General features: G+C 44.8%; 1 protein-coding gene across 2 annotated transcripts in view; it reads left to right on the top strand.

The window, feature by feature from the left end:
• The window catches only part of DOCK5 (dedicator of cytokinesis 5), a 275156-nt gene that overhangs the window by 230130 nt on the left and 31875 nt on the right, over nucleotides 1-13151 (top strand). For both annotated transcript variants that reach the window (XM_061163865.1, XM_061163866.1), the window contains 2 exons: nucleotides 2891-2980; nucleotides 4656-4760. In XM_061163865.1, coding sequence (XP_061019848.1) covers nucleotides 2891-2980; nucleotides 4656-4760 — 195 coding nt within the window. The remainder of the gene's footprint in view (nucleotides 1-2890; nucleotides 2981-4655; nucleotides 4761-13151) is intronic.

The raw sequence follows: 13151 nt of genomic DNA, 5'->3' as shown, positions 1-13151 counted from the left end.
CCAGACAAATTCTTTATTATGCAGCAGTGACCCCAAACTTACTCTTTACTGTTCCCATGTGTATCTTTGAATTCAAAGGGGGCTGGATGTTTTTAATGGGTGAGAAAATGAGTAGATAAATTAAGGTAAGAAAGTGTGAGTCACTCAGTCATGTTCGGCTCTTTGCAACCACGTGGACTATAGCTCTCCAGGCTCCTCTGTCCATGAAATTCTCCAGGCAAGAATCCTGGAGTGGGTTGCATTCCCTTCCCCAGGCAATCTTGCTGACCAGGGATTGAACCCCAGTCTCCTGAGCTGCAGGCAGATTCTTTGCCTCTGAGCCACCAGGGCAGCCCAAGGTAAGAAAGGCAATAAATAAGGATCAGTTATGTGGAGGACACTTAATGTAATGGAGAATACAGGGAACAACAGCCCAGAGCCCCACTCTCATAGCCATAATTGTACCTTTTAAATACTGCTGAAGGCCAGGAGCTGGTACCATCACTGTCAGTGCATTCTTAAGACGTTGTTGGCTAACACCTGGGGCATTTTCCGTCCCTAGGTCACTGCCTGCCTCACGCTGTAGACTGCACATAACAAGCAACTTGCATCCCACAAGGGAAAGTAAATATGTAAACAGGGCCACCAAGTCATGGAATCTCTGATCATCTGGAGAAAACATGTCCAGCTGGAAGGCTTTTAAATTGAAAATTGAAAAAAAAGAAAATGCTTAGGTAGTGGGGGAGGAAAACGCTATCAAAACAAAAGGATTTCCAGATTTGAGTCTTCTTAAGAGCCTGCCACTTTCAGCCACCACTGTTTTACCACTGGAACCTGTTGATCAAATAAATAGGTCAAATAAATATAATGATAAAATAACTACCACCTGTTTAGTGCAAGGTAAACTATTTTGGGTGATTTCCAGACTGTTTCTAATTTAATTCTTGCTCTAACCCTGTAATATCGATCCTGTCTCTGTTTTACAGATAAAGAACTTGAGGTGCGCAGAACAAGTGTATTTGCTCAGACTTTGTGGTCTCTGCACTCCTTTATGCCCTTAAAAATCACTGAAGAACCCCAAGAGCTTTTGTTCATGTGGGCTATGTCCATTAATGGTTATATTGTTAGAAATTAAAACAAAATTTTTAAATATTTTTTCTTTTAACAACAATAATAAGCTCATTACCTGTTAATATAAATCATATCCATTTATGAACAATGACCATATTTTCCAAAAAAGTAAGTGATAGGACATTTTTGCAAATCTCTTTATCGTCTGGCTCCATAGAAACAGCAGGATTCGAATATCCGCCTTGACATCCAATCTGTTGTGACATCACATGTCTTGTAGCCGCTGGGAAACTCCACTGTAGACTCATAAGGGAATGAGCATTGAAAAAAGGCAAATAGGGACTTCCTGGTGGTCCAGTGGCTAAGATTCCATGTTCCCAATGCAGAGGCTACAGGTTCACTCCTTGGTCAGGGAACTAAACCCCACATGCGCAACTGAAGATTCTTCATGCCACAACTAAAACCCAATGCAGACAAATACATAAACATTTAAAAGAAAAGAAAAAAAGGCAAATAGTATTTGTTTTAAGAAGATGGTTTTGACCTCCTGGATCCCATGAAAGAGTCCTGGGGACTCCCAGAGACCAGGCGGGGACCACACTTTGAGAGCCTCTCTGCTAGGCTGTCTCCCCCTCTCTCTCATAGCTCGGCATTTGGCAAATAAGGAGCAAACTGGGCCCCCTGCTATTGTTGACTGGCCTCCTGCATCAGTTCTAGCTGAGATGGAATGGTCTCCATTTGGCACATTTCAGAGCCTTTTGAGTGATCCAGGCCCAGAGATTTCAGAAGGGACAAATTTGGCAAATGATGACATTAGAAGATTTTGTTTTAAAGCGTTGTACTACGCTGTGTGAACTGCACATACAGTCCTTCAGCAGCCAGAAGCAATGGACCATAGTGCCTGGTTAAGACTGAAATAGGACATGTCCAGATGCTGTGTTATTAATAGTATCCAGCTGAGAGGCATTTTATGAAAAACCGAAGTGAACACAGGCTCATCAATCTGGGTTACTAGCCTCAGATGCCAAGTATGTGTATTTGGCTGTGACTTGCTTGGTCATAAGTGCTCTAAGGCAGGGGTCCCCAACCTGTGTGACCTAATACCTGATTATCTGAAGTGGAGCTGATGTAATAAATAATAGAAATAAAGTGCACAAGAAATGTAATGCACTTGAATTATCCCAAAAGCAACCCCTTCCCCGGTCGATGAAAAAATTGTCTTCCACAAAACCAGTTCCTGGTGCCAAAAAGGTTGGGGACCGCGTTTCTAAGGCATTTCCTAAAGCTGTCTTTGACCAAGTAGGTAGTTTAGTTATAAATAGCAAATCAGTGCCCTGAATTGGAGAAGTAGTTTCCCAAATTCCACACAACAGTACAGTCAGACTTTCATACCCCTGCCTTCTCCCAAACAGCCTAACTCAGAAGAAACACACACGCATAGGCCCAGAACCAGAGCCCACGCCTGTTTCCTTTCCCCTCCAACAAGACTTCCATGTGCCCAAGACCTGAGCTTCAAAACTGGTCCCCCCACTTTCAGTGGTCTTCAGTGCTCTGTTCTTTCAACTAAGTATGGCTCTTTTGGGGGTCATATGATGTTCTTCATGTTCTTGCGAGCAGAACAGAAAATGCCCCCTGGCAGAGCAGCCAAGGTATGGTGGATGTATGATGTCAGAAACCAGGGTTCATTGATCCTGGCAGTGAGGCATATGGGGAAATATCCACTGAATCTGAACCCACCTGACTCCTTGGTCATGGCCCAGTGACTCTGCAATGGCTTCTGCTGCTGGATCAATGACTGCTTTGTTCTCCACTTGTAACCCTCCTTTTCTTTTTCCTGAAGATGTGGGAGAAGGCAATCAAGCTGAGCAAAGAGTTGGCGGAGACGTACGAGAGCAAAGTTTTTGACTATGAGGGCCTGGGCGATCTCCTGGTGAGTCTGGATCAGAAGATGTCTTTCCTCCTGCAGAGGAGCTGAGCATAGTGGTCATGAAAATGGTGTTATAAGTGTAAGAAAGTCAGCACAAATGATGTTTTCTGTGAAGGGAAAGTACATCTTGCTTGGATTAAAGATGAAAAAAGGTGAGATCTAAAAGCTATCATCAGTATTTCTCCAGAGTGCCCTTAATAGGGGGCTCAGGACCCCTGTCTGCAGCCCGCGCTGCTGTGTGCCTTTTGCTGCTCTGTGGACCCTTCATGTCCCTAGTCGAGCTTCCCTTTCCCCTCTCAGTTACTCTGCCTTCCATGAAGACTGTCCATGCTTCCGGTGTCTTCTGACATCTTCTGTTCATAGAATTCCTTGTCCTGTGGTCCGCATCCTCAGAGCTGTGAACCTTTTCCATGCTCAGTAGGAGGCCAACACAATATGACATTGGGTTATTTTTAGTAGAAGGGTCACAAAAGGTCAGGTCACCCACTGTCATGTAAAAATTTGAGGAGATAATTGTCAAGATCACTTTGAAAAATATTTGCCAGTGTATGTGGTACCTGTGCCTGCCATCATGCAAAAAGTCACACAGGAATTTCAGAAACTAAATTAAGCTCAAGTGTGAGTAACGTTACATGTTAACTCTCTAAGAAAACATTATGATAGAAACCTTTTACGGAGGTAGTGTGGTAATACAGTCATGCTAACACCATTGTGTATGTGGGAGGTGGGGGGTGGTACCGCTGTCCAAGTCCCCAGGTCTGGCTACCAATTTTGCTTCCTTTAAACCTGATGCCGGGGACTTCCCTGCTGGTCCAGTAGTTAAGACTCCACACTTCCAGTACAGGGGACGCTGGTTCCATCCCTGGTCAGGGAGCTAAGATCCCACATGCCATGTGGTATGGCCAAAGAATTAAAAAAAAAATTTTTTTTTTTTAAAGCTGACCATGTACCCACTGGCCAGAAAGCCTCTCTCCAGGGAAAAAGTTAAGAATGACATCAGATATTGAAAAACAGAACATCATCACCACCTTCTGGGTACTTGTAGCTGAACCAAGGACTTGATTCTAAACCACCTGTGTGAACTGGAAGGTTCTCTCTTTCCTCCTGTGTCTCTGTTCCAGTGTAACCACCCACTTGAATCCCAAAATGTGCTTCTTAACCTTTTAGGGGTCCTGAACCCCTTTAAGCAACTAGTGAAAGTAAAACCCTGCTTTGCCCACAGATGAAATACACCTGTTTGTCCTTCTGCGTATAACAGCAAGGGCTTCCCAGGTGGCAAAGACTCCACCTGCCAACGCAGGAGATGTGATTTCGATCCCTGGGTCAGAAAGATCCTGTGGAGGAGTAAATGGCTACCCACTTCAGGATTCTTGCCTGGGGAATCCTATGGACAGAGGAGCCTGGCGAGCTACAGTCCATTGGAGTCACAAAGAGGCGGACACGACTGAGCACACATCGCAGGGATTCCCAGGCCCTCTTAGGACCATTCATGGACACAGGCCCAAAACCCCCGATCCAGCAGAAGGACAAGTGTTTGGCTCACAAGATGTTTTCCAAAAACCTTTCATTTCTCTGTTTTACATAGGAAACAACAAAGCGAAGAGGCTGAACTTTTTTTTTTTTACCTCTGACGATGCCCTTGTAACCTCCCCATGAAATGTCTTGTTTTGTCTTCCAGAAAAAAAGAGCCTCGTTTTATGAGAACATCATTAAGGCCATGAGGCCTCAGCCCGAGTACTTTGCTGTTGGCTACTACGGACAGGGCTTCCCTTCTTTCCTGCGGGTAAGAAGCGCGAGGGTGGTCTCCCTGGCCATTGAGCCATGCAGTTGGAGGAGGGAAGGTCTTCATCTCTTTTCCAGATGGGTCTAGTGTGTTAGCAGCTGGAGCCCCGTGTTCTCACTGTGGGCGGTCGGGGAGGAAAACCACTTCCTGAGCGGCTGGTCTCTTCACCCCCGACCGCCTTTGGTATTCTGGCAGCTCTTTTGCAAAATGACTTTTCCCAGGTGGAGTGAAAAAAGGAAAAACAGAACCATCTTCTCTGCTGGTCTGCCGCTGCGGGTCAGGCTGGGGGAAGGTGTGGATTGATGTATCTCATTGTTTATTTGATTTCCAGCCAGGGCTAGTTTGAAAACAAATATTCCCCAGGACAAGACTGCAAAAGTTGCACAAAAATAAAACCAGTTTTGTTGTAATAGTGAGAAGGACCATATTAATCTTCCTTCTCAGAAACTTTTTATCATGCGATACTGATTTTACCATCTCAAAAACAAACCTAAAAAAAAAAAGCTGCTTATTTTCTTGCACAGAAAAGAAGCCCCTTTTAGTGCTGAGCTATGTTTTAAATCTATATTGGCCATCTTCCTTCCCCTAATTTAAAAAGACAAAAAGTGGAAAGGAAAATACATTCCTTACAGTGTCTAATAAGGAAATAGTTCATTCATTCATTCAGTAGCTATGTGGCAAGAACCTACTGCGTGCCACTCCAGTATTTCTGCCTGCAAAATCCCAGGGACAGAGAAGCCTGACAGGCTACAGTCCACGGGGTGGCGAATAAGTCAGGCTCGACTTAGCGACTAAACAACTACACTCTGTGCCAGACATTAGAGATACAGTGCTGATTACAATCAGATGTGGTCCTTGCTCTCATGAATTTACACCCTAATGGCTGAGTTGTTAATTAAATAACCACACAAATGAATATAAAATTCAAACTGACCAAGACAGGTATTCTGTACTAGACGGGCTGGTTAAGCAAGTAGTGTGTATACACAAGTCAGATAAAAACCTATGTTGACATGAAAATGGTTCATGATTGTTTATAGCACAGTTACTCATAATCACTAAAGATTAGATACAGCCCAGAAGTCCCTGAGCTGCTGCTGAAGGGATCAACAAAGTGAGGGATAGCCATGCGGTAGAATACTGCTGAAGAAAGAAAAGGAGTAAGCTCCTGATATGCACACCACGGGGATGAATCTCAGATGCATTGTGCTGAGTAAAAGCAGTTTGACCTTAAAACCTACATATTCTGTGATTTTATTTATATGGCATTTTGACAAAGTCAGTACTTTCTCTAGGGGTAGAAAACAGGTCAGTGGTTATCTGGTAATTGGAGCCAGGGGGAAGTTTGACCTACAGAGAAACACAGGGAAATGTTTGATGGTGATGAAACCATTCCGTATCCTAACTGTAGTTGTGGTTATGTCTGTCACAACCGGCAGACTTTTACACTAAGGGGGTAGATTTTACTGTGTCAGTTATACCTACTTTTTTTTGAGTCAGGAAAGACTTCCCAGAAAACTTCTGCTTCAGCTGTGATTTGAAAGATGAACTGGGAATTAAGGAGGTGACGGGGTGAGAAAAAGCATTCCAGGCAGAGGAAGGAGCAGGCAAGAGTGTGGCAGGCGCTGGAAGTGACAGACCAGTGCTGTGGGAAGAGGGACTCAGAAGTGGGCAGGGGAGATGAGACAGGAAGCATGGGAAGAGCGTGTCGGGCTTTGGGGTTCCACATCCTGTTTTGTCAGCATCCTGAGAGCCGTGGGGAGCCAGTGCCCATTTTTTGTGTTGACGAGGTCATCTGGCTTTGGTATGGAGTATAGATGGGATGTGCATATAGACCATGGCAGATATTCAGGGAAGAGATGACAGCCAGCCTTGGGAAGTGGCTTTAGAGAGAAGTGGAAAGATGAGCGTCATGGAGATGAAGTAACAGTATTTGATGACTGATGGGATGAGGGTGAGAAAAAGAGGGACATGGTAAGAACGACTGCTTGCTCTCTGGTCTCATAATTGCTGGGGCAGCAGAGCCATCCACTAAGATAGCAGCACTGGGAAAGGACAGAGTATGGAGGAGAGTGAATCCACTCATTGAATAAATATTTATTGATCTTTTACTGTGGTGCTTGCTGTCATACAGGCCTGGGCATGTGTGCTCAGTAGTGTCAGACTCATTGCAGCCCTGGGGACTGTGGCCTGCCAGGCTCCTCAGTCCATGGAAATCTGCAGGCAAAAATACTGGAATGGGCTTCCATTCCCTTCTCTGGGGATCTTCCCGACCCAGGGCTGGCACCCAGGTCTCCTGCACTGCACGTGGATACGTTACCGTCAGAGCCACAGGGGAAGCCCACAGGCCTGGGGGCAGAGTCCAAAACAAACCCAACTCCCTGAAATTGTAGAGCTTATATTCTGGAGGGACAAGTAACTAAAAAATTACTAAGGTGGGTAAGTAAAATATTGAGTATGTCAGATGGGCTAGAACAATGCCTCAGACAGGGTAGACACTCAGCAAGTATTGTAGAGAAAATATGTCAGGGGAAGTGAATAGAGAGACTGGTGATGGGGTGGAGTTGCAGTCTTTTTTTTTTAAATTATTGTTTGTCTGTGCTGGGTCTTAGTTGCAGCATGCAGATTCTTTAGCTGCAGCAGGTGGACTGTAGTTCACTGACCAGGAATGGAACCCGGGCCCCTCACATTGGGAGCGCAGAATCTTAGCCACTGGACCACCAGGGAAGTCCCTGGAGTTGCAATTTTAAACAGAGTGAACAGGAAAGACTGAAGCAAGAATGTGCCATTGGAGTCAAACCCTGAAAGAAGTGAGGGAATAAGCCAGGCAGCTCTCATGAGGGGCCAGAGAGTGAGAACAGCAGGTCTGTAGCCATGAGGCTGGAGAAGCACATGAAGAACACAGGGCAGGTATAGAACAGGCTCAGAGAGCTGTGGGTGCCGCCTCGCAGAGGGGTTTTTGGCATCTTTTCAGGTTGTAATGGTTTGATTTTGGTCATACTCCATGTGAGGTAGATTTGAAACATCCAAAAAAGTATGAGTGAACAATTTAATAATGTGGATCTGGAACGCAAAGGAAAGCTCCAGGCTGGATATAAAAGATGGTGGGTTATTTACACGTCATTAACCCTGGTTGTGGATAAGGCTGACGAGGGAGTCAAGAGATACCTGAAAGAAAGTGAAAGTGAAGTTGCTCAGTTGTTTCCAACTCTTTGCGACCCTGTGGACTGTAGCCTACCAGGCTCCTCCTTCCATGGGATTCTCCGGGCAAGGATACTGGAATGGATTGCCATTTCCTTCTCCAGGGATCTTCCTGACCCAGGTATTGAACCCGGTCTCCCGCATTGCAGGCAGATGCTTTAACCTCTGAGCCACCAGGGAAGCCCAAGAGATACCTGGAGTAACAGGCAAATTTGGCGTTGGAGTACAGAATGAAGCAAGGCAAAGGCTAACAGAGTTTTGCCAAGAGAACGCACTGGTCATAGCAAACACCGTCTTACAAAACAAGAGAAGACTGTACCCATAGACATTACCAGAAGGTCAGTACTGAAATCAGATTGATTGTATTCTTTGCAGCCAGAGATGGAGAAGCTCTATACAGTCAGCAAAAACAAGACTGGGAGCTGACTATGGCTCGGATCATGAACTCCTTATTGCCAAATTCATACCTAAATTGAAGAAAGTTGGGAAAACCACTAGACCATTCAGGTATGACCTAAATCAAATCCCTTACAGTGGAAGTGACAAATAGATTCAAGGAATTAGATCTGATATAGTGCCTGAAGAACTGTGGACAGAGGTTCTTGACATTGTATAGGAGGCAGTGATCAAGACCATCCCCAAGAAAAAGAAATGCAAAAAGGCAAAATGGTTGTCTGAGGAGGCCTTACAAATAGCTGAGAAAAGAGAAGCTAAAGGCAAAGCAGAAAAGGAAGCATATACCCATTTGAATGCAGAGTTCCAAAGAAGAGCAAGAAGAGATAAGAAAGCCTTCCTCAGTGATCAGTGCAAACAAATAGAGGAAAAATCAGAATGGGAAAGACTGGCGATCTCTTCAAGAAAATTAGAGATACCAAGGGAACATTTCATTGCAAAGATGGGCACAGTAAAGGACAGAAATGGTATGGACCTAACAGAAGCAGAAGTTACTAAGGAGAGGTGGCAAGAATATACAGAAGAATTAATCAAAAAAGATCATCATGACCCAGATAACCATGATGGTGTGATCACTCACCTAGAACCAGACATCCTGGAATGCAAAGTCAAGTGGGCCTTAGGAAGCATCACTATGAACAAAGCTAGTGGAGGTGATGGAATTCCAGTTGAGCTCTTTCAAATCCTAAAAGATGATGCTGTGAGAGTGCTACATTCAATATGCCAGCAAATTTGGCAAACTCAGCAGTGTCCACAGGACTGGAAAAGGTCAGTTTTCATTCCAATCCCAAAGAAAGACAATGCCAAAGAATGCTCAAACTGCCACAGAGTTGCACTCATCTGACACACTAGCAAAGTAATTCTCAAAATTCTCCAAACCAGGTTTGGTTCAGTATGAGAACCATGAACTTCCACATTTTCAAGCTGGATTTAGAAAAGGCAGTGGAACGAGAGATCAGATTGCCAACAACCATTGGATCATCAAAAAAACAAGAGAGTTCCAGAAAAACGTCCACTTCTGCTTTATTGATTACACCAATACCTTTGACTGTATATATCACAATAAACTGTGGAAAATTCTTAAAGAGATGGGAATACCAGACCACCTGACCTGCCTCCAGAGAAATCTGTATGCAGGTAAAAAGCAACAGTTAGAACCGTACATGGAACAACAGACTAGTTCCAAATTGGGAAAGGAGCATGTCAAGGCTGTATATTGTCACCCTGCTTGTTTAACTTATGGGCAAATTATATCATGTGAAATGCCAGGTTGGATGAAGCACAAGCTGGAATCAAGGTTGCTGGGAGAAATATCAGTAACCTCAGGTATGCAGATGACACCACCTTTATGGCAGAATGTGAAGAGGAACTAAAGAGCCTCTTAATGAAAGTGTGAGAGGGAAAACCTGGCTTGAAACTCAACATTCAAAAAACTAAGATCATGGCATTCAGTCCCATCACCTCATGACAAATAGATGGGGAAACAATGGAAACAGTGATAAACTTTTTTTGGGGGGGGGCTCCAAAATCACTGCGGATGGTGACTGCAGCCATGAAATTAGAAGACACTTGCTCCTTAGAAGAAAAGCTATGACCAGCCAAGATAGCGTATTAAAAAGCAGAGACATTACTTTGCCGACAAAGGTCCGTTTAGTCAGAGGTATGGTTTTTCCAGTAGTCATGGATGGACGTGACAGTTGGACTGTAAAGAAAGCTGAGCGCCAAAGAATTTCTGTTTTTGAACTGTGGTGTTGGAGAAGACTTGAGAGTCGCTTGGACTGCAAGGAGATCCAACCAGTCCATCCTAAAGGAGATCAGTCCTGAGTGTTCATTGGAAGGACTGATGTTGAAGCTGAAACTCCAATACTTTGGCCACCTGATGTGAAGAACTGACTCACTGGAAAAGACCCTGATACTGGGAAAGATTGAGGGCAGGAGGAGAAGGGGATGACAGAGGATGAGATGGTTGGATGGCATCACCAACTCGATGGACATAAGTGTGAGCACACTCTGGGAGTTGGTGATGGACAGGGAAGCCTGGCATGCTGCAGTCCTTGGGGTTGCAAAGAGTCGGACCTGACTGAGCGACTGGACTGAGGGAAGCAAGAGTAGGGGATCTGGGATGGAGCCTGGCCGTAGGTTCTGGTCTTAAATTTGCTGTCATTCTTGATGCTCTGGAGAAGGGAATGGCTGCCCAGTTCAGTGGCAATCCATTCCAGTATTATTGGTGCTTCCGTGGTGGCTCAGCTGGTAAAGAATTGGCCTGCAATGCGAGAGACAGCTTGTGATCCCTAGGTCAGGAAGATCCCTTGGAGAAGGAAATGGCTACCCACTCCAATATTCTTGCCTGGAGAATTCCATGACGGTGGCGCCTGGTGGCCTACGATCCATAGAGGTCATAAAGAGTTGGACACAACTAAGTGACTAACACATAAGATACTGATAGCTAGTACACTCATTACATATGGTTATTATTTCACGTGGAATCATGGTTGTAAACTTAATGGCGGCAGTGATTCAGTGAAAATAAGAAGTCTAGACTTTCAAGTTGAAAGAGTCTGAATCATCTTTTGAGTACCTGTGATTTTAATCAAATCATATAACCATCAAGTCTTGGTTTTCTGACCTGGACATTAGGAAAATAAGGTCCACATTGCAGGGCTGATTTGAAAATGAAATGAATATTAGATGGGAGTTCTTCTGAACTGTATAGGAGTTTGTAGATGTTGTGTGTTGTTGACGTGTCCTGAAAAATAGAGAATCCACATGAATGATGTAACCTAAATGCCCTTCTGTGTTATGGAGTATTTCTCCAGGCTCAGAATGTATAAATTTCCCATCCTCTCCCCTGGCCCCCAGCAGGCCTCCTTCACATCTGTTTCTGTCACTGCACCACCGTCCTTCCTGCTCCGAGGCTGTCATCTGAGAATTCTCACCCACTCCCCCATCTCTGCTTTCTACCAAACACCACAGACTCCAGCACCAGATCCCTCAGCTTCTCTTTCTCCCGTGGACTCCTGCCGCAGTTCCCTACAGCTGGACACATTAGGCTGACGGCACTTCTTCCTTCATCACATTGTTCCTTCCTATCAGAACCTCCAGCGATTCCCAACCTTTGGACCATTGACCTGTCTTTCAAAGCCTTTCATATTCTAACACACCCAGACACCCTTCTTTTTTAAAAAAATGGTGTATTTTTAGCTGTGATGGCTCTCGGTTGCTGCTGTCAAGCTTTCTCTAGCTGCAGTGAGCAGGGGCTGCTCTTCACTGCGGCGCGTGGGCTTCTTTGCGGCGACTTTGCTTATTGTGGAGCACCAGCTCAGGAGCTGTGATGCGCAGGCCTAGTTGCTCCACGGCATGTGGGATCTTCCCCGACCAGGTCCTGAAGCCATGTCCCCTGCCTCAACAGGCGGATTCTTAAGCACTGAACCCCCAGGAAGTCTCAGGAACGTTTCTTCTCCCTGTACTCAGTACTTTTTGCCTGGTTCTCCTCTTCTCTCCTTTTCTCATCTAACCCTGTCCTTCCGTCTCTATCCAGTCAAGTCCCAGGTGTGCCTTGAAACCCTCTGCTTCAGGTTGAGCACCTTTGTGCTGAGCCTCTGCCTGTCTGGTTTTCTCCACAGTTGTCATGCCCTTCCTGATTTCTTACACTCCAGTCCCTAGCTCACCGTAATTCTGCCTGAATGATGAAATAGCATAATGCAACATCAGTCACATAAATCTCTCCCAGCTTGGAAACGTTTAATCATCAATTCCAAAAGACTGGGCAGTTTTCCCGGCCCACCTCTGTTGGGCCTAGAGGTGTATTGCCTTCAAGGTGCTTAAATTACCGAAATTATTTTATTAACTTACTCATTTAACTTGTTCTCCATTTCTTTCCACCAGAGCATGGTTAGCATTTTACCCCTGGCATTTAGCAGATCTCATTTGCTCGATCCATGTTTAGTGTATGACTGTACAAGTGACTTCTTAAATTTTTTCTCCCGATTTATTTTCTTATTGGAGTCTAGTTGCTTTACAATGTTGTCCTAGTTTCTGCTGTACCGTACAGTGAATCAGCCGTACGTATAAACACATCCCCTCTTTTCTAGTTTCTGTTCCCGTGTATATCACTCCAGAGTACTGAGGAGAGTTCCCTGTGCCATTCAGCAGGCTCATTAGTTACCTATTTTATATGTCAGTATCAGCCCAGATATGTATATGTCACTCACAGTCTTTCAGTCCATCCTCCTTCCCCTTCCCCCTGTGGTGTCCATCTATTTGTTCTCTATGTCAGCAGATAGGTTCATCTGTACCATATATTCCACATCTGTGTGTTAACATACGGTATTTGTTTCTCTGTTTCTGACTGACTTCACCCTGTATGACAGTCTCGAGGTCCATCCACTTCTCTACAGACGACCCAATTTTGTTCCTTTTTATGGCTGAGTAATGTTCCATTGTACATATGTACCACATCTTCTTTATCCATTCATCTGGACTAGTGATTTTTAAGAAACATTTTACAGGATAGTATGGGCCCAGATTTTAGTTAAAAATGGATCACGTGTGGGGCTTACCCAGTGGCTCAGTGGTAAAGAATCTAACTGCATTGCAGATTGTGCAGGAGATATGGGTTCAGTCCCTGGGTCGGGAACATCCCCTGGAGAAGGAAATGGCAACCTACTCCAGTATTATTGCCTGGAGTATTCCATGGACAGCAGAGCCTGGTGGGCTACAGTCCACAGGGTTGCAAAG

The sequence above is a fragment of the Dama dama genome, chromosome 16 (genome assembly GCF_033118175.1).
Source record: "Dama dama isolate Ldn47 chromosome 16, ASM3311817v1, whole genome shotgun sequence".
NCBI lineage: Eukaryota > Metazoa > Chordata > Mammalia > Artiodactyla > Cervidae > Dama > Dama dama.
Note: the sequence above shows the minus strand (reverse complement) of the source record. Positions and strands in the feature narration are given on the sequence as shown.